Source organism: Rhincodon typus, chromosome 15, assembly GCF_021869965.1.
Source record: "Rhincodon typus isolate 14 chromosome 15, sRhiTyp1.1, whole genome shotgun sequence".
NCBI lineage: Eukaryota > Metazoa > Chordata > Chondrichthyes > Orectolobiformes > Rhincodontidae > Rhincodon > Rhincodon typus.
In genome coordinates this window covers 36,250,104-36,273,002 of record NC_063346.1, presented here as the reverse complement: position 1 = coordinate 36,273,002, position 22,899 = coordinate 36,250,104, and the positions used below count along the sequence as shown (strand labels likewise).

Genomic DNA, 22,899 nt, shown 5'->3' with positions numbered 1-22,899 from the left:
CTATCCTCTCCTCTATCCCTCTTCTATCCGCCTCCCACTCTCTCCCTATTTATTTCAAAAACCCCCTTCCCCTCCCCCTTTTCTGATGAAGGGTCTAGGCCCGAAACGTCAGCCTCTCTGCTCCTATGATGCTGCTTGGCCTGCTGTGTTCATCCAGCCCTGCACCTTGTTGTCTCATGAATCCATACTGGCTCTCCCTGATTAACTGCAAATTTTTGAGGCGGTCAGTTACCCATCCTTAATTATAGACTCCAATTTCCCCACCACAGATGTTAGGCTATTTGCTCTGTAATTTCCTGGTTTTCCTCTTTCACCCTTCTTTAAAAGCAGAATGATCATGTGCAATTTTCCAATCATCTCAGGAACTCTGGAAGATTATAGTGAGGATGTCTGCAAGGTTCCCCCTACTTCCCTTAACAGCCTCTTGCCCTGCTTTGTACCTCCCAGGCCATCTGAAGGATTCTGAAAACTCAACTCTAGAGGTCACTATCATAGAATCTCTACAGTGTGGAAAGAGGTCATTTAGCCCATCGAGTCTGCACTGACCCTCCGAAGAACATCCCATCCAGAGCCAGCCACCACCCTATCCCTGTAACCCCGTGTTTGCCATGGCTAATCCACCTAACATCCTTAGATTGTGGGAGGAATTGGGAGTACCTGGAGGAAACCCACGCAGACGTAGGGAGAATGTGCAAAATCCACAGCCAGTCAATCGAAGCTGGAATCAAACCCGGGCCCCAGGCGCTGTGAGGCAGCAATGCTAACCACTGTGCTATCATGCCACCAAATTCATCAGTTTGTGATAGTGGTAATAATAATGGTGAACACTGACACTTTCATCATCGTGTGTCTGCAAAGTCTGGACCAATGTTGACAAAAGATAATATTTTTGGATTAAAAACGCCCAAATCAGCAGCTGATGGATAAATTATAGGAACCATCACGTATGGTTCCATTTTTAAAATACCTGAATACTTCAGAGCTGGTGGGCACCAATGATCTAAAGTGTATAAAACATATACTTGCATCTGAATATTAATCTCTCAGGCAGCATCAAGCTCCCACCTTGACTCTGATCATCTGTTCACACCTACTGTACTGATCTGCTGTTCATTTATTCCTTCTCACGCAACAATCTGTTAACATTATAAACAGATAATGTCATAGCTGACGAATGAGCTGACAGATAACTGCAATCCTAAACAGACACATAGGAATGGACCATTCAACCATCCCAGCTGTTCTTCCATAGCATTAATTCAGGGCTGATCAATACCTCAACTCTGTTTAAAGGTGTTTGAATCAAATTAATTAGAACTCAAGTACACAATCACATGGGAAGGTACAGATTTATTGTATATTCCATTTCCTTCAAAGTTTATTTCAATCGACAAAAACTAACAAAGGCCATTTGTGCTTGCGTATGTACCTTTCAATTCTGAACAATATCTTTACAAATTGATTCTATTTTACTTCTCAATTGTACATTTGAGAATAGTGTGTTTCAGCACAGTGTGGAACAAATGTATGTATAACAGGCACATTTTTCATCTTTCTGCCTTTTTTCTACCCCTGTAATGAGTTGTGGGAGGTATTTAATTTGCAGTCTGCTGCAGTCTCGCACGATCACAGTTGATGACCAAACCCTGACAGTAGAATGTATTGTGAGAAAGGTCAAGAATGTAATTAACACAGCAAGTTTGGAGAAGTAGAACAGTGTAAATGCTCAAAAATAACTGTAAACATCCGAGCCTACCAGGATCCGATCATCCCCTGATTTTGTGTGTTGAGTTTGTGAACAAGCAAGTGCTGACAATAAAATGTCTACGAGAAAGATGTAACTCTGGACTATTAACTAGGATGTGTGAAAAAGTAACGTAGGTTTGTAATCTAATGTGAATATGTGTCAAAAATCATCTGCTACTTAAAAGAAATAGCTGATCAGTCTAGACATATTTGATATTGATTGGTCGATTTAGATAGGGTTAACACAGTCAGATGCAACACGAACTATCAGTGGGATGTAGCATAGGATGAAGCACAAGCTGGCAGTCAGGAAGAGAATGAAGAGATGAAGAAGAAGCTTCTACCGTCTTTCCTGACTAGGATCTGGCATCCTTTGGTGCTCATTAGGACATGCAGTAACGCAAAAACACAATGATAGCTCCAGTGGTTTAGTGCTCAGCTGCAGACTACAATGATGCAAGTCTGATTCCGAGGGATGCCTGTCACTCAAATATGTTTGCCTGGGAGGGCGAATCTTCATTCTCCTCAGGTGAGCTGCTAGATAGGATGTATTACAAGACTGAGTTTTGCCAAAGAGAAGTGAAAAATACTGACATACCCTGTTTGAATTGTTTGTTGCTCGGGTAATCCAACTTCTCAGGCAGTACTGTGCTGCCACAATGCAGGTCAGCATTTTATGCTGAAATGGCAATGTGCCCCTTGCTTGGCACTGTGTGGGATATTTATGTCCCTACTTGCCTGGTTATAATCCAGCACCATGCCAAGAATCATGGTGAAGATGTTTTCCATTACAGTGGTTATATCCAATGTGACCTTTTTGCAGCCTTCAGCATACCATGGTCGACCATACCAACCTTCTCCAATGTCTCTTTTCTTTTGCTGAGCTGATTGAGAGTCCTTTTACCTATTTGCATTCTTACCCATGCAGGTATTGCCAGAGAATCTCCTCCAGTAGCTTCCCTTCCTGCCTCCACACCATAACCCCAAGCATCTATCCTTGATCCACCCTAATTTTCATTACATTCTACCTCTTGACAACAGCATCTAAAAACACATGTTACAGGTTCCACATATAAGCCCTGACAACACGCAGTTCTATTCAGGGACTGAAATGACGTGCTAGTGCTGCTCCTGGCCTGGAACTTGCCCCAGGCCTGAGCGCTATGATTTTGTCCCTGACCAAAGCACAGCACACCTCTTACAGCCCTGGGACGCTATTATTGGGCTGTAATGTATCCCATTGTCCCAGCCCCTGGCTCTATCTCACCACCTCTCTCAATCCCTCCATTACCTTAATGCCATCAGACTATTCACCTGACATCCAGACCTGTTATGGGCCAGTATGTTGTCTAGTTAAACATTGGAAAGACTAAAGCTATTGTCATCTTCTATTCCAGCAGCAAACTGCAATCCTTAGCCACTGATATCATCCTTTTGCTGGCAGGTTCTCAGGCTGAACCAGGCTGTCAGTAATCTCAAAGACTTATTGACCCCAAGACCAGTTCCTGATTCCTAATCAGCTCTATCACAATAAATGCTTACTCTTACCTGTGTAATGTTATCAGTTTTTATCTGTGCCCAAGCTGTCTGATATTAAAACCCTTACCTGTGATTCAGTTACTGGCTAGCCTCCTATCTTTCACCCTCCAAAAACACCCAGAATCAAGCTCTGCATTTCTTAAATGGTACCAAAGCCCATTTCCCTGCCACCTTTTTGTACACTGACCTGTATGGCTCCCAGTCCAACAGCAAATTTTGAAATTCCTAGCTCAGATGCCTCCGTGACCTTAGTGCTTCCTTTGTCTGTAAACATCTCCAGCCCTACAACTATGTTCCAAATGTAGCCTTGTGTACACTTACATTGTTTTCGCGGCCACCAATTTGCAGCCATGTATTCAGCCATCTAAGTCCTAAGCTCTGATATTCCCTTCCTAAGCCTGTCTGCCTCTTTACCTCTTCCCCTTTAACGGCTCCTTAAAACCTACCTTTTGATCAAGCCTTTGGTCACCCCTTTTGGCTTGGTGTCATTTTAATTAATTCTTCTAATTATTTCTAATTAGGCTCCAGCAAAGCACTTTGGAGCATATTACTAAGTTAACGTGTTAGCTAAGTGCATGTTGTTAGTAATGTGTTGTAATTTTACATAAGCTGAATTTATCATGAGGGTGAGATGGCACTTAGGGAGGGGGAATTGCCTTGGGCTGCTCTGGGACACTTTGCAATTGCATTACTGGACGTATTGGATCAGTCTGTTGGTGAAGTCTGTTGGCCAGTGACTAATGCGACATGGAAAAATCTAAAGAGAGGGAGATATTAAATTAAATGAAGTAAATGTGGCAATGGAATATTGCACTAATGAAACCTGTATGGAGATGCAGGTTTTTAGAAATACTTAACAGACAGCATCATTAAAAGCATATAGTAACTTTAAGTTTATATTCTAAATGCAAAGGGGACTAATTCAGTAACTTATGTTTGAATGTAAAATAATGCAGCATTTAAAATACTGACCAATCTCATATGGGCAATGAATGATAATTGTGTTGAGCATTCAGATTTACTGTTAGTACCAACACTAGGTGCTAGCTAATAGTACTCGCTGAGTCAGTCTGGGCAGAGTATCAGGAAAAGCCTGTGATTTGTTTGTCTCTTATTGATTAATGTTAGGGGACATTAACAACGATTTTCTAGGAAATCAGTAGCAGCTGTTTACCTTGCATTCAACACTTGTTCAAACCATCATGACCAAGAGGTGAACTCTAGCTATGAGCAAGGTATTCAAATGATGTCTACAATGTGTTGGCCTGATTCCTAGGTGGGATAATTGCAGATATGGACAAAATGTCACCTATTAAAATTAGCAGCAGAGAGAAATTCTAACACTTAATTAAAGAGGACACATGGAGGTAGATGAATGCTGAAAGTTGCAATGATTAAGAAGATGAGAAATGAAAACCAAATTCAGATGTCTGTTACTCAGTGAACTTTTACCAGTCAACTCAATTTTGGAGTAAGAAAGCTGTGTTTACTCCTTTCGGTTTTGTAGATACGTTCTACATAACTTCATCAATGCCCCTTAAATTAATCCTGTTGTTACTGAGCTAGCTTTCATATCTCCTGAATATTTTGTAGGAAGTGGAGAATCTAATCTTGCATCCATATGTTATTCAAGGTGACACTTTGGTCATACTTGTCCCATTATACTTCACTGTCGTGTCCCAAAAAAAAAGCAGGATCATAAAAACTGCAGCCGTGCAACTACTTCCAGTTTTGGAATTTGAATTTTTCTCAGATTTCAAGAAATGTGTTGCAATAATATCTGGGTTTCCAGTCTGGTCTCAATATTAGAAGATGTATTGCAAGCATCTGAAGGTATGTAGAGCTGCTGCTATGTGATTAATTGCAAGAGCAGTATTACGCTGTTGACTAGAAATATCTCAAACTCAACAGTTTTACTTGTTACCTTAAATATTTAAAATAGGCAGTATCTCTTTTATTTGACCTGTACAAATGTGCCTCAATGAGTAATATACCTATAGAGGCAAAGGCTGTAGGTTTGGCTTATGGTTCTTTTGAATTCCATTGTTAAAAGATTAATAAATAAATGTCACTTTATTTATTTCGTTAGTTATTTATATATATGGCCAACTTTTTCACAAGCAAGCTCCAAGAATGTTCAAATTGTTCTTTTATGGCACCATCTAGTGGCAATTTAATGATTTCTTGGCAGTTAAGCTTTAAAAAACATCGTTTCTGACTTGCAGCAAATTTAATTGATTATCATTTTTATTGTCAATGATCATTCATCTTTGTAAAGCATTTCTTTTTAATTAATGTAGTATATGTACCAACTATTTATTCATCCAAGAAGGTGTTGTGTGAGTTTTTTGAAGGGGAGCCTTTGCTGAGAGGAGTTAAAAGGGAAGTAATTCTGCTTTCAAAGGTTGATTTTTTTTAATGATTTAGATTTGATGCTTAGCTATGAATTAAGAGCAAGAGTAGGCCATCTGGCTTGGCTGGTTCGCTCCATTATTCAGTAAGATCATAGCTGATGTGATTGGGGCCTCAAATCCATATTCTTCCCTGCACCCATAAAACTTTGACTCTTTTTTTCAATTAGGAATTGTCTACCCTAAAAATATTCAATACTTCTACTTCTGCCACTTTCTGGGGAAGTGAGTTCCAAAGACTTGCGAACCTCTGAGGGAAAAAAAAACCCTGCTCATCTCCCTTGTTTATTTTTAAACTGTGGCCCCTAATTCTAGCCTGTCTCACAAAGAGAAACATCATTTCTGCAGCACTTCTGTCAAATCCTGTCAGGATCTTACATGCTTCAATAAGATCACCTCTCTTTCTTCTACATCTGTCAGGTGAACATTATAAATTGATAATTTATTCTCCTCAAGCCACCAGACATCAATATTCCACTTATTGACCAAGGCTGTTGGTGAGATGCTTGTTCCAGGTGATGTTGAAAGAAGATAACTGAGTTATGAAAACAGAGAGCCTATTTGGTTAAATATTCCAAACTGTATGGTAAAATTTAAACTCTTAACATATTCTAATTCTTTTAGGAAGCTCCCATAATTATAATAAACCTTTTATATTTTCCTAGCTTATTGCTGTTTTCATATTCAACAAAACACAATTTAAAACATCTGGTTGCACACAAGCTTGTTTAATTACCTTGAATTACTAACTCTTTAACACTCAATTTTCTCTGCAGCTACTATAGTGTGTGATTCCTGCCAGACCAGGTTAAGTAGACTGTTTCTACAAATGTTGAGCACTATGTGATCCAAAGTAATGTTTGAGAAGTGTAACTATGACGTAAATAGTATTACTAAATAACCAACAATTTTGTAACAATTGTAACGTTTTACAGAAGTGCCTCATAATCCTCAAACAGTGATAATCTTGTGCTCTGTTTTATCACTTCTCACTCCACACTCCAGATCCTGAGCTTTATTGTCTATTTATGTAATTGGGCTATTGAAGCTTCCATCAATCCAATCTGCAGAGAAGAATTTCTTCTTTGGCAGTTCCTCAGGACTTGCTTCCACTCTGGAGGGTGAGGTTTTGCAGTGATTGAGTAGGTCAATACTGGACCTGCAGTCTCTGCCATGGTTAGGGCAGGTATAGTGTTTCAGGAGGTGGGTGGGTGGGTGGAACGGTCCGAATTCTGCACGTTCTTTCCGCTGCTTGCACTTGGCCTACATGTGCTGCACTCTGGGACGCTCAAAGTGGTTGGCACCTTCGCAGATGCTTCTTCTCCAGTTTGTGTTTTCTAGGGCAGGTGATTTCCACGTGTTGGTGGGGATGTGGCATTTGTTTAGGGAGGCTTTCAGGCTGTCTGTGTAGTGATTCCTCTGCCCTCCTAGTGAAAGCTCACCATTACGGAATGTGGAGTAGAGTACTTTTTTGGGAGAGTCTTGTGTCAGGCATGTGGATAAAGTGGTTGTAAGTGAGTGGTGCTTGATACTGGGGACATTGGCCTGGGAGAGGAAGCTGGCTGTGGTACTGTCAGTAGATTTATCCTGTGAGTGGATTTGCAGGATTTTGTAAAGGGAGTGCTGGTGATAACTCTCCAGGCATTTGAGGTGTGTACTGTACACGCTCCATTTTTGATGCATATAAGAGAGTGGTGACCATGAGCTTGGGTTTGAGGTCTTGGACTTCAAACCTATAGACTGCATTGATGCTTTGGAATCAGTGTTGGATTTCATTACCAATGGTAGCTCACACTGAAGAGAGGCTCCCGAGATATGGGAAATGGCCCACGCTGCCCAGGGCTTCACTGTGGATTGTGATGATTTGGGTGCAGTGTTGTGTGGCAGGAGTGGGCTGGGAGAGAGCTTTTGTTATCTGGATGTTTAATCTGAAGCCCATTCTCTTGGTGAATGCATCTTCTGAGAGTGCATACACGTAAACATCATCTGTGTACTGCAGCTCAATGATGGAAGTTGGTTCAGGCTTGAAGGTGTCAAATGTTGAACGGTTTCCCACTTGTCCTATGGGTTGGCTCAACTTCAGTGGGGAATGTCATGGAGATGGGTGTGGAGTGTTGCGGCGAGGAAGATGGAGAGGAGCAGTGGTGCAATGAAAGAGCCCTGCTTGACCCCAGTTTGCAGTTGTATTGAGTCTGTGGTGGATCTGTTCGTGAGCAAAAATGCCTTAGGATAGTTATCTCCACACATTCACTTAGATGTTTCAAGGGTGTTAAACCTGTTACAAACACTCAAACCAAATATCGTGACGCCACTGTGATTCAACCACAGATTGATGTGGCAACTGTTGAAAATTTTAGTGAGGAAAAGATATCCTCAAGTATTCAATTTGTTTGCAACAAGAACAAGAACAATATTCATTGGTATTTTAAGTCATTAACTACCAAATTAGGATTTGACACCTTGCCATCCATACTTGAAAGTATTATTTTGGTTGGATTCTTAAAAATGTGTATATTTCTACAGATTTTTATAGCCCAGAACTTTTATATAAAATGTTTGAAAATTGCAGCAACTCTCACTCTCATATGTTGCCTGGCCACAAAACATTTGGGAATGTTGAAGACTACAAAGGACGTGTGGTACTCAGTAGGTTAACCATATAAACAGTTGATGAAGTACGCCTTTGAAACCAAACTGCTTTCATCCCAAAACACTGCGCAGGTCAGCAACCTTTTTCTTCTCTTCGTGTAGACTCTCCTGACAGGGAAAGTGCTGTTGCTGAGAAAGGAATTCATCACTTCAGGTAATAGTAATACACACCATTGTGCAACCATGCATTTTTCGCTTTGGCCCTTTGATAAAATAGACTGAATATTAATTCCTCCAACACTAATGAATGGTTGATTCAAATCTATGATTCTGATTTTTGGGCCAAAAACCCTTGATTTCTGAATTGCAGAATAAATTTTGAATTATGGATTCAACATCACTGACAGAACAAAGAGTATGACATCTTGAAATTTATGACCTGGACTCCAAGATAGTAATGCAACACTTTCTAAGAAGTCTGAATAATATGGATGGTCCAGGAGTCCTTTTCTTTTAAACACATGCAGTTTTTAAAAAGGAAACATACATGTGCCTTTTTCCATTTTGTCTTGTTTGAGAACATGAAGAAGGAAGTAAAGACTGCTGTATATATTTGAGGAGGAAACAGCATAACTATATCAAGGAAAATCGTACCTAGGAAATGAAAGGAATTACTGGTGTTCATAACAAGTTTTTTTCCGGACCGTGTGATTCTGCCTCATTTTACTCCATAATATACTTCCGTTGACTTTGGTAAAATGGAGAAGGTAGGTTTGGAGTTCATGCATATCTCATGAAAGATAATACCAGGAGAAAAGTTGATTTTTTAATTCCAATTATTAACCAAAAGGAAATTTGTTTAAACCATGTTGGCAAAGGTTTGAGTGTCATACGGTGGAGTTTGATTTGAATCCTTCTTTGTTTTCTTTTGCAGAAGCTATCTATGAAGCTTATGCCTGGGACTGCTATATCTTCTGTTTAGGCATATTTGTGACAATGACCAATCAGATTCACAAATGGTCCCACACATACTTTGGTCTGCCTCGTTGGGTCACCATCTTGCAGGACCTTCACATCATTCTGCCCAGAAAGCATCATCGAATCCATCATGTTGCCCCTCATGAAACTTACTTCTGCATTACCACAGGTAGTTGTGAATGAGAGTTGTAAATGCTACTAGGAAAATCCAAGAACAGAGGTAGCAAATTGTGCGAGAAAAACAGAAATTCTACAGATGCTGCCGGACCTGCTGAGCTTTTCCAGCAATTTCTGTTTTTGTTTCTGATTTACAGCATCTGCAGTTCCTTCGGTTTTTGTTTAACAAATTGTCCTGTCAACAAACTACTTAAATCTTAATCCTTGAGCTAAAATCTGTTTAGTTAAAATAATAACTACATTAGCAAATTACTGAACAGTAAAGGTAATGAACACTTCAACAGTACAGTATTTAATCCATAAATGTTATCTTGCCCAAAAGTCAAACTGTCTTGCTAATGTAAACATTCGGTTTGCTAAACACTGATGTTGATATGAGACCTATAGGACAAATTAGAAAATTCACCCATGGATCTTTATTCCTGCATGCAATGACTGTAAAAGGGGTATCTGCCCTATCCTGCACTGGAGAGATGTGAATAGCTGCCTACTGTTTTTTTGCAGTCATATCTGGCTGTGAGATATTACTGAGAGAATTTAGATGCCAGCGATGCCTTTGTCATCCGTTGATGGAAATTCAAGTCCAAAAACAGTTAGCAGCCTGAGGCTTACAATCATATAAATGAAAAGGGGCTGATTTTGTCCTAAAAATGAAAAACAGTATTTCTAGTCTAGTTCCCACTTGAGGTAAAATGGTCCGTATAACGGGATTGATCACTTGTCGTCTTTGTATGTGAAGTAATCCTTCATTATCCAAGCTAGATGGACCGTTGCTGAATTTCATCTTTCTTAGGATGAGATATGGTTCACACAAATGGTGTAGTGTAGCAACTTGGGGTGTCCCCAGTCCCTGACTAGTCAATTGTTGTATTTGTTTTTATTCAATTATGGGACATGGGCATCGCTGGCTGACCAGCATTTATTGCCTATACCTAGTTGCCTTGAGAAGATGTTGATGAGCTGCAGTCCCTGTGCAGTAAGTTAACCCACAATACCCTTAAGGAGAGAATTCCTAGATTTTGACCCAGCGACACTGAAGCAACGGCAATATATTTCCATGTCAGGATGTTGAGTAGCTTAGAGGGGATCTTGCAGGTGGTGGTGTTCCCATGCATCTGCTGCCCTTATCCTTCTGTATGGAAGTGGTGGTGGGTTTGGAAGGTGCTGTCTGGGGATCTTTGGCAAATTTCTACAGTGCACTGCTATTGAGCATTGGTTGAGAAGGGAGTGGATGTGGGCTCAATCAACAAGGCTGCTTTGTCCTGGATGGTGTCAAGCTTCTTGAGTGTCGCAAGTGGGGAGTATTACATCACTGTCCTGATTAGTGCCTTGTTGGTGGTGAACAGATTTTGGGGAGTCATTAGATTTGAAGGATAAAGATAGTTTTGTTACAGCCCAAACTGCATCAAAGGTAAAATTCCGTGTATTAGTTCTGCACAGTAAGATTGCCCAACCAGTCAAGAGAATAAAATGGAACATAACCAATCATCTTATTCAGGACTGAGTCTAACTAATTGCAAATTCTGATTTTTTTAGTTATAGTGTTTTTCAGGCTGGCATGAGGAAGCCAGACCCTTGTTTTACAACAAGAAGTACCCAGACATCCTCCTTGTTGCAGAACCTAGGCTCACTAACAGCCATTGGAAAAAATGATGAGTTGTTTTGTAGGACACCAACGATGAGTGTATTTACAAAGAAACCACAGGGGAGAATAACTGTTTCCAGGGAGAATGTGGCCTAACAGTCCTATTTTCTCTTAGGAATGATGCGCTCTCAGTTCTCAGTAAGCAACACTCTCCACATCAAATTATTAATAACCCTCTGTCAGTAGTAACAAATAGACCTGAATAAAACAGAACCAGCAAAAAAAAATAAGAAAAATTGGCTGCACAGGGATCAATCAGGGTTTTGAGGTAGCCTTGAAACACTGTTTCTTAGCTACAGCATTTTAAAATGCCTATTCTGTCGAAAAAAAGGGCATGTTTTACATTTTTCTTTTATTCAGTTACAATATGTTGAAATGTAAGTTAAAAACTGGATTTCACTATTTCAAGGATTGGTAATTATTAGAGACCAAATTAAAATACAGCTTGGGCTCATTTACTTATGATTTTAGGTATATCAATGCAGAACCATTATCAGGGCCATTGAGAATCAACACTTCTCATTTTCACTGTTTTGGCAAATTAAACAACAGTATTTTCAATTTTTGTCATCCATAAAATTGCCTAGTTTTCCAAATATCTCAATCTCTGAAGAAAGCAGATAATATTTGTCTGTTTTAAACAGAATGAATTGGAAGATGTTTATGTTGCTGCTGAGAATTATAGCCATTGGTAAGGAAAGTATTTTTAGCGCTTGAAATTTAATTGATAAGGCTGGTGAGCTTTTGGTTTCTCTGCTTAAGACCTTATCTACCAGATGTTGAATCTTAGCAAAACTGTCATTGTCCTTTTACTGTGATGACAACACATAATGAAATTTATGCTTTTATCATTCTTTTTATGATCTGTTGTGTCTGTGAAATCCATTTTTGGATCTTGCTTAATATGTCATATTTCTCTCCCACAAGAACAGATTGAGGCAAATTATGTCTGGACAATCCTGTTTTTTGTAATGGTTGTAATTTAGTGAAATCTTGGGTGTTTTTTTTCCTGTACGTATACGTTTAGTATGTGAATGATGCTATTGACTCGAGCTATTTAGGCTGTATGGTAGAACAGTACTTTAGAATATCAGTGTGTAACACCATAGAAAGATGCAATATTGATCCACTTTTTTTTTAAGCCATTCAAGCATTCCTTGCAAACTGGTTACAGGGAATTGTATTTTTTTAATGTCCTGACATTATCAGATCTTTCCCACATGTGACGCCCTGCCCTTTACCTGCTTAAAACCCTTGATATGTGTTCTAGTCAATTCTTGTTCTTTCTTTCATTCCCGCACTTGGAAATCTCAATACATAGAAAAGCCATACTTAGAATGAGACTGCAGTGGGTCCTGAACTTTCCATGACACAAGCTACAGTTATTCATCATATTTTGTCAGCTTTTTGTTTTATGGGAAAAACATGAAGTACATAATTTTAAGTTTTGATTGTTTAAAATGGGAAATAAGATCTGATGATGTGTAATTTTCTTCCGAGGAGTCTATGGTGTTATGATTCCCACTCCCCCCAGCCCCGCCCCAGCAAATTTAGATTTTTGACTGTTTTTGATGTATTTCCCAGCATTTTGGCATGTCCTGTGACTTAGCATTTGAAATTGAGCATTAATCTAGACAGTTAAGATCTAAAATTTAGTTGTTACAGTCCACTTGACCCTTGATTATGCATCATTAAAAGATGATGGAGAGTGAGTAGAATGCAACTGACCAGCATGTGTTCAGATAAAGTAATTCACTGACATCATAAGAGTGCAATTTAAACTGATAAATAATAGTGCATTCTTAATGCTAAAACATTTGGATGAAGAAAATAACTTGTCATTCTGAGATACAACCCGTGCAGAGCAATATGTCACATTGCACTTTAAATTAAGGAGAGGACTTCAAAATAGGTTATAAAATTTTGTACTTTCTGACACCCAGGGCCACATTACCCTAGTTCACTAAGGAATCAATGTCACAACCCTGATGGGAAGATGGTGCTGGTAAGCAAACCCCACTGTTCGCAGAGTTTTCGTAAATGTAAAATACCAGCAACTTAGTTACAGAGATGGTTAAGTAGCCTTTGTCCACTCTCTAAGTTAAAAGAAAGTCATACTAGGTTTCTTCAATTAACACAAAAAAATTTTTCATGAAAACAACCTATCCCCTAATGAGGCAAAAATGGATTATTGATTGTGAATACGCAAACTTCAACTATATGAATTTAAATCCGCCCGTGCGCATTCATTAGTAAAATGGTTGGACAAAATAGGCGAAAGAAATGGTTTTCAGGAATATTATGGTTAGAAGATGTAAGCAAAAAAGAATCAAAGTCTGTGGATCGAGAAGCCACACCGGCAGGAAACAGTGTTGACATTCTCAGTTTTTTTTGATTTTTGCAATGATGTAATATTGTTTGTGACCTCCGCGATCCTCAATTTAGTATCTGGTCAGTTGGACCTATGTCTTGGCTTAATTTCAAAATTTTCCACTTTATTGAGGCATTTTAGTGTGATTTCTTTCTACTTACAGTGGCAGGTGGACGGAGCTGGCTCACTTCTAGGTTTTTGGAAATCTGAGAGTCCAACTACAGTCTTTCCACTCAGTTCTGTGACAAAATACTACTTAAAACCAATCTAAAAGCCCAAGGCATTTGATGTCAGCTAGTCTCACTAAAGTATCACATCCCGTTTCTTCCAAAAGTTACATATTGTTATCTAACCAATGAGTGAGTACCATATTTTCCACTTTTGCTTTGAGATATATAGAAAACTGGTTCTTTCCCTTCCACACAGCAGTCCAAACTTCTGTTTTCCAATTTATATTCCAATCAACATATATGTAGTTGTACATCTGTATCTTCTTCAAACCTGCACTCCATCCAATTCTATAGACCTAATGGAATGGTATTGACTCCAACTATCCTCTGTGCAGTTAGGGATTAGCAATAAATGCTGGGTCAGGTGGTTACACACACAACCTATGAATTAATTAAAACAAATCGTGATAATTAATATCTTCACCTGACGAAGGAGCAGTGCTCTGAAAGCTTGTGATTTTAATTAAACCTGTTGGGACTATAACCTGATATTGTGTGACTTCTGATTTTGTCCATCCTAGTCCAACACCAGCATCGCCACATGGTGATAATTAATGCCATTTACAGTACACAATGATTTACTTTGATATTGATTCTGACCTACTTAAATTCCTGATCATGTCCACCAATGATTTCTGCGGGATGTCAAACTTACAAATGTAAATATGTAAAATTTCTCTGAGCTTTATTAGTTCACTGAACCTATCCCAAGTTAAAATTGAATCTGATTCTTCTTTAAACCTATTAGTTCAGACAATATCTCTTTCTTTCAGTTTTGCTCAATCCTGGTATTCTGGATTATTTAGTCATAGAGTCATACAGCATGGAAACAGACCCTTCAGACCAACCACATTCATGCCGACCACATTCCCAAACTGAATTAGTCCCACTTGCCTGAATTTGGCCCATATCCCTCCAAACCTTTCCTATTCATGTATTTATCCAAATGTCTTTTCAACGTTATAACAATACCTGCATCCAGCACTTCCTCTGACAGTTCATTCCATACACGAACCACTCCCTGTAAAGAAAAAAAATGTCACCCCCATGTCCTTTTTAAAACTTTCTTCTCTCACCTTAATAATATCCCCCGTAGTTTTGAACCTCCCACTCTCGGGAAAAGGCCCTTGCTATTCACCTTCTCTGTGCCATTCATGCTTTTATAAGCCTCTTATAAAGTCACCCTCAACCTCCTACACTCCAGTGGACAAATGTTCCAGCCTATTTTTATAACTCATACCCTCCAATCCTGGCAACGTCCTCGTAAATCTTTTCTGAACCCTCTTCAATTTAATAATATCCTTCCTCTCGCAGGCCAACCAGAACTGCACACTGTACTCCAGAGGAGGCCTTGCCAATGTCCTGTACAACCTCACCATGATGTCCTATACTCAATGGTCTGAGCAATGAGGGCAAGTGTGTTACATGCCCTCTTAACCACCCTGTCTACCTGTGACGCAAATTTCAAAGAATTATGTGCCCGAACCCCTCGGTCTCTCTGTTCCACAACATTATCCAGGGCCCTACCATTAATTGTATAAGTCCTGCCTTAGTTTGTTTTACCAAAGCGCATTTATTCATGGTAAACTCTACCTGCCACTTCTCAGCCCATTTTCAATTTATCAATATCTCTTTATAATCTTAGATAAACTTCTTCACTGTCCACTATACCACTAATATTGGTGTCTTTTGCAAACTTACTAACCATGCTTCCTATATTCTCATCCAAATCATTTATGTAAGTGACAAACAAAAGTGGACTCAGTACCAATCCCTGTGGAACACAGCTGGTCACAGGCCTCCAATCCGAAAAACAATCCTCAACCACCACCCTCTGTCTCCTACCGTCAAGCCAACTTTGTGTCCAATTGGCAAGCTCACCCTGAATCCCTGTGATCTAACTTTACTAATTAGTCTATCATGAGGAACCTTGTCAAAGGCTTTCCTAAAGTCCATATAAACAACATCTATTGCTCTTCCCTCATCAATCTTTTTGGGTATTTCCTCATAAAACTAAATCAAGTCATAGAGTCATATAGCATAGAAACAGGTCCTTCAGCCCACCGTGTCTATGCTGACCAACAAGCACCAAACTACACCAACCTCATTTGTCTGCACTCTGTCCATTGCCAACCATGCCCTGGCATTTTAAATGCTCATCCAGATGCTTCTTAAATCTTGTGAGAGTATTTGCCTCCACCACCCTCTCAGGCAGCACGTTTCATATTAACTACTACCCTCCGGGTAAAAAAATACGTTCCTCAGATTTCCTCTAACCACTTACTCCTCACCTTAAAGGTGGGCAAACTATGTTCAGATTCCATTAAAAAAAATCATCTGAGGGCTTATGGAATATGTGTAATTACCAGCAACTCCAACTTCTCCAAAATATAGCCTTCTATATCCTGTACTGAAAAATGTCTCAATCACTGGCCACATCCCTGTTAGCCTACACTGTCTTATCCACACTTTCAGCTGGACTACCAGGCTTTCTTGAAAGTAAACTTTTATTGACTGTGTGTTTGGGCTTTTGATCAATCTTGGGAAATTGAAATAAAATTACACACATTACCTAAGTTTCCTGATCCTGAAATATACATATGATGCAAAAAATAACTGGTTAAATTAGCTGAATCTTTAAAGGATCCTATTAATGATACAAGCATTGGTAATGGAACAGAATAGTCTAGAATGAGGAAAATGAATTACATTTGTCTAGGGTATGAAGTCACCTAAAGGTTTATGACATTTTAAGGCTGCACAATCTGAAATGGAAATATTCTTTGTTGTACTCAGGATGGCTTAACTACCTTCTGGAAAAGATTGGATTTTGGCGGAACTCTGAATATGTCATAACAAACCTAACTGGACATAAGCCAAGGACTGATGACATGAAGTGGGCCCACAAGATGGAATAAATTAATGTAAATTAACCAGTCATGTTTTTGGCCACTGAACAGTCTAAACTGTGCTCTAGAACAGAAGATGCTTCGAATTCTTTTTTTCTAAATCCAGACCAGAACTTGGAAACTTGCATCATTGCAAGATATGATGTATGTTTGAATGACGTTTTATTTGCAAATCATTGCTGCCATTCAGATCAGCTGCTGTTGATGGTGTAGACATAATTAGAGAAATAATCCTTTGCTTATCACTTTATGTTAATGTACAAGATACTAACTATGTACGTCATTTTGTACTCAATATTTCGTTAAAAACAGTACCAGCAACATTTTAAGAAAATGTAAAGATCAGCGTGCCATTTCAATGGTGAGTTTTGAAAGACTTTGGCAAAAGACAAGTACATCCTGATCAACCTTAAGCACCTGTTAAAATGATTGTAATCCCAGAAAATTGTGGAAGCTCACGTGGGACTTCATACAAAGTTTATTTTAATTTTATAATTGTGAGTTTTTTTGTGTTTTTTTAGCAATGATATTGGTGATTGTTTTATGTGAGGTAAACTTCATAACATAGAATCAAATCAGAGAATCATTCACACTCCAAATGTAGCCTCACTGTTAAATCAAGAATAAACAAGAGGACCACTTTAAAATTCTGCTGTTTACTTTGGTTCTGAAACAGATTTGGTAAAGAACTACAGAAACAAGTTAATAGGTTCATCTGACAATGGGTTCACTGCTTAGCTTTTGTGGAGATCAATCTGATACCATACCTATAGACCAAGAATGATTTATTTAGTTTCAAAGATAAGGCAATAAGTAGACTATGTGATTGTTTGTATCTGTGACAGAGGCCTCGGATTATATAGTTCACAGATTGCAATCAGCAGTAAGAGAGCAATAGCCACTGACCTCCATTAAAACTGATCCACAAAAGTCGTGTGGTCTTGGAGTAGTTTTTCTCTTCTCTCATGTTAGTTTCAAGTTATGCCAACTACAGGGAATTGGTGGTGGTAGGTGGCAGAGCGATCAGCCAATCAGATTGAAGTATTCTCACAAACAGTAAAGAAACAATTAAAGAACAGGATAGATAAGTTATATTTAAACCATTGTGTGGAAAGTTAAATAAAGATTGAGGCACACACATGCAGCTAAGTGGGAAACAAATATTAGTAAAAACCTAAACTAAATGCTTCATTAAAATTCTGCAATTTTAAAACGTTCTAAGGAAATGAACCTCCACATGTGTAAAAATAGTTTCTCAGGGCCAGAGAGTTATTCAGCAATAAGTATGACTTGGCATGCCTTTAAATATTCAAGTCCTGTTCCATCGGGAGTAATTAACATTTTCAATGTTTTTTAACAGCATGTGTTTTATATAAATTATTGAAGCTTATGACAAATTAGTGATTTCTAATCACCGCATTCATGAAGAGTACAATAACACAGCCTTTGGATGAGCAGGGTAGCTCTAATGGCATTGATAGATTTTTCACATTTATCTGCATTGTGTGGCTGCCAGAAGTTGTTACACAGTAACAACAGAGAATGCTGACAGTTTCCCTTTTACTCTTACTGCAGATTCCAGGCCTCAGACTCTGTTCCTGGAGAAGCCATGGATATTGCAATTATAATATAGGACTCTTTGAAACTTCTCTTGCAGCAAGGTCCTTCAGTTGCTGGACTGTCCATGCTATTTATATTATGGGGTAGAGCTCTTAGAATGAGTGCCATCATAAACAGCCACATCTATGTAATTCTTGCATAGTTTTGACTGCAATTTTGGTTTCAAGCCATACATTCTAAGTGAAGATCTGTATAAATTATACAGTTGCATCAAAAATACGCCAACATCATATGCATATCTAGTTGCAGCAGATTTTTATATTGGCTTCTGACAGCACATAGAGAATTTTGTGATGGATGCTGCCTGAAGCACCATTTCTGGTTCATTTATAGTTCAATGCTGCTGCTAAAGTTAGAGATGACACTGGTGATTGTGCTGAAATATAAATATAACATCACTCGAATGATAGTGATCATGTGGAATCATAATCCTACTCTGACAGCTGCAATTAGGTCTTTCTTCTCTCTCAATCTAACACTCATCCCTGTGTGATGCCCTACAGGATAGTTTAATTCTTGCATTTGTCCTTTCTCTCATGCAAGCATACACACTTTGAAATCTGGCTTCATTATCTACTTCTTAGACTTATATTTAAGATTTGTCATAAGCTGTAAGAGAACATCCTAGCTTAATCCTGCTCCGAGTTTTTTCATCTTCTGCTTTTCACCTTTGCAGTAGCCTTTACTAGTTTCTCTCAATACTATTAATTTAAGCAGGAATGGAGAAGAGCATCTCCTTTACTCTTTCTTCCATTTTGGTGCCCCTATAGCATGCCTACTATAAATGTAATTACAAATTAAATGTACTACTCCAAAAAACCTACTTACTCCTTCTCAAAAGTTGAAAGAATCCATGCATTCATTCACTTTTTTGTTGCAAAACAATTCATTTTTGTAACTTCTGACAGATCATAAAGCATGTCTGTGGTTTGGTATGTAATGTTCATTTACTTTACAAATGAAAGTGATAGAACTGAATGAGAGCTGGATCACTAACTGAGAGCTATTTAACTTGACCCACACATTTTCCTAGGCTGACCAGGACCACAAAACAGGGGACCTAATAATAAGACATTTGTTTCAATGTGACATTAGCCAATCTTCTGCTTCTTGTCCTAATTTTAAAGCCCACAATGTTTGAAAATGTGCTACTGTAGATGGAGAGAATTACATTTTGAATATGTATCAAATATCTTCAAGTCAAGTTTATAAACAAACATTTATTTGCCTTTTTCTGATTTTGAAACTTCGGGTTTGTCGTCTTTCTCTCCATGAAAGTTTGAGAAAGATTTTGCTCTCTTGATGCATTTTACTTTATAAGGACCATGTATATCTTTAACAGTCTGGTTTGTATTTAGGACATTTATCTTGAGCCTCTCAGTAATGGTCTTAAATTACATGACAATTTCTGATGTAAAATGACTATATTCATCTTTGAAGGTGAATTTTAAAGTAGGATATGGTCTGCCTCAGTTTCATTTATGCTTTATCTTGCATTTGTGATTTAGAGAACCATTACAATAGGATTTATTACATAAATGAGGCATGACATTAGAGGATATACATTGCCTACTGTTGGCTGTTTTTCTAGATATTGAGTTGTGCCTGGCCAATCTTTCTATCAGCCATATGGCCCATGGTATGAATATATAATCTTATTGCTCAAATGTTTTAGAAATATAATTTTAGTTAAATCCAAGGTAAATAAAAACACGGTAAAAAGATGGCAAACTGACCTAAAGATTAAATTCAAAGCATGGTCAATGTTTACTTAATAAGGTCAGATCTAGAAATGGGAAAATATTAAACAATAAGTCACCCTTTTTTAGCTTCATAATGCAGCTAATGAGTCTGGGAGTATTGTACTTGCGTTGTAAGTATCTTCTAAAGGAAGAAATGGGATCTGGTTTGTCATCCACATAGATTTATTCACATTCCTCAGCCCAACATAAGTGCAGACCACTATTCCATTTTACAAATCAACTCCTTGGCAGCAGACATCTGATGCATTTGATCTACTGTTGTGATGCTGTAATCTTTAGGCATTCATAGCTGTTTAAAGGCAGCAATCCTCTTTTCTAACCCTCCAACTCGTACCTAGCCTATCTTCCCAAACCCTAATTCCTTGACCACCAACAAACCCTAATTCCTTGACCACCAAATCTTATTCACCTCCCCGCAAACTCCAGCCTAACATAGCCATCCCGCCCCTCCTACAGCCTTGGTGCAGTTCTTCTGTGTAATACTTGAGTTGTCATTTGGAAGCCATGGATGCATAAACAAGCTGCCCTGCAATTTACACTGGTGGAAATATCTCGCCTACAGAACATAACATTGATCTAAATAGCCTTGTGCATTTTCGGGGTAATTCTTACAACAATTCAAATTCATCAGATTCTTTTGATGAAAGGACACCAGCAGCTGTAAGTTGAAACATTGCCAACGGGTCACCCTCTTGGTGGTTGTACCATTTTCCTAATTCTCTGTCTCCCAACCCTGCCGCGCCATCCCCCCTCCCCAACCCCCTCAACTATTTAATAGCAGCTTTTTAGGTTCAATGTAAAGTTAAATTAATGAATGGTATAGGAGGGAGAGGGAAGGATCCTTGTTTAAAGGTGCTCTGTTTGTATGTGAGGCCTATGGTTGCTGACATAGTGTGGGGCAAGTTGATGGAGGCACTTGAAAGTTTGGACAATGACCATTAAGTCAAATAGTTAGGTTGCAACCTGGTGGAGAATGGAGATTCCTGTAGGCATTCCTGTAAGTACCCAGCATTTTGGATGAGTTGTAGTTTGTGGGGGAGAAAAGCCTCCACAAACTAATTGAATCAGAAGACATGACAGACAAGAAATGGCACATGGTTAATGATGAAACAAGGCTGAGCAATGCACTAATTACGGAGGTGATTTACTGTGCTTGCTTCCTTTAGCAACTAATTGCAATGCTCTCATTTCCTATAGTGCTTTGCTATCATATTCTGCACTGCTGAGCTACAGCATTTTTATTTCCCTTGAGTAAGCTACAATACTGCACTTTCTCTCAGGGATACTCTCATTTCCTGCAGTCATTTCTCTGGATACAGTTTCTGACTTCACATTTGCCCCACTGGTGCAGTTCTTAATTCTTTCAATCACTCAGTTTGTGATAATGTCTTAACACAGTCTTATATAGACTTGGTCTCATTTTCTTCTCTTTTACTGAAACTATGTTTTAATGAAGTTTGCCACGTTACAGTTTCACCTGTCAGGATCACTCTTCTACCTTACCAAAGAATCTTACATTCACGTATGAGCCTAGATGATGATTGATAGCAAGCTACTTAACTGTAGAGATTATAGATCTAAAGCCAGTTCAAACACCAGGTCCTGAACATATCATCTCTGGGTATGTCCTACCCTACGGCCTGGACAGGCCCACCAGAAAAGGCAGCACAGTGGTAATCAGTTTTCCTGGAAGTCCTCAACATTGACTTCAGATGCCATGAAATCTCATGGCTTCTAGTCAAACATGTCAAATGCTGATTGCCATTTACCACCTCCCTCCCCATTCACCCTCCACAGCAGATGAATCAGTTTTCCTCTCTTTTGAACACCAATTGGAAGAAGCATTGAGAATGGCAAGAGCACAGGATGTACTCAGGATGATGGATTTCCATGTTTATCACGAAGAATGAGTTTGGTAGTGCCACCTCTGATGGACCTGATTGAGAGCGGTAGGGAATAGCAGCTGGAGTGGGTTGGCAGCAAGTGGTGTGAAAGCCGAGATAACATACTTGACATCATCCTCATCAGTCTATCTGTTACAGGTGCATCTGTCCTTGACAGTAGTGATACGAGTGACCACCACACAGTCCTTTTGCAGACAAAATCTCGTCTTCACATGACGGATGCTCTACATTATGTTGTGTGGTGCTACCACTTTAATGGGATAGATTTAGAACAGATCAAAAAAAAAGGGTATTCATGAGGTGCTGTTGGCCATCAGCAACAGCAGAAATGTGTTAAGCTATAATCTGTAACACTATGGCCAATATATCCTCCACTCTACCATTACCACCAAGCCAGGGGATCAACCTTGGTTCAATGAAGAGTGCAAGAGGGCATGACAGGAGCAATACCAGGCATATCTACAAATAAAATGTGAACCTGGTGAAGCTACAATACAGGGCTACTTCTGAGCCAAACAGCAAAAGCAGTATGTCATATAAAGAGTTAAGTGATTCCACAACTAATACATTCTGGTTGAAGATGGAGCAAATGAATCAGCCATGAATGCTGTGGACAATTCTAACTAGAGAAAAAGTTTCTGTAAATATCTCTGACCTTAATGATGGGGTAATCCAGCACCTCCCTGCCAAAGACAAGATTGAAGTATTTGCTCCATCTTCAACCAGAATTGCTGTCTGTTTGATCCATCTTGGTCTCCTGGTTTCAGATGAGATCTTCAGTCAATTGGATTTGCAACATGATTGTACATAGAAATTGTGTTATATCCTAAATAAGTCTCATCAGCAAAGAGCAGGACAAATCTAACCTAACCAATTACTGCCACAGAGATAGTAGGAACTGTAGATGCTGGAGAATCTGAGATAACAAGGTGTAGAGCTGGATGAACACAGCAGGCCAAGCAGCATCAGAGGAGCAGGAAAGCTGATGTTTCGGGCCTAGACCCTTCTTCAGAAAAT

The 22,899-nt window shown here is 39.0% G+C and overlaps 1 protein-coding gene across 2 annotated transcripts in view; it reads left to right on the top strand.

Moving 5' to 3' along the window:
- The window catches only part of si:ch211-212o1.2 (uncharacterized protein LOC492735 homolog), a 119,075-nt gene extending 101,833 nt beyond the window's left edge, over nt 1-17,242 (top strand). Inside the window, exons 5-7 of one of the 2 annotated variants that reach the window (XR_007263797.1) lie at nt 9,220-9,432; nt 13,620-13,815; nt 16,483-16,597. Coding sequence is in view for 1 of the 2 variants with exons in the window: in XM_048605876.1 (XP_048461833.1) it covers nt 9,220-9,432; nt 16,483-16,604 (335 nt within the window). In the remaining variant the exon portion in view is untranslated. Of the gene's footprint in view, nt 1-9,219; nt 9,433-13,619; nt 13,816-16,482 lie in introns of both variants that reach the window. The other variant, XM_048605876.1, reaches the window with a different exon arrangement.
- The last annotated feature ends 5,657 nt before the right edge of the window (nt 17,243-22,899 follow it).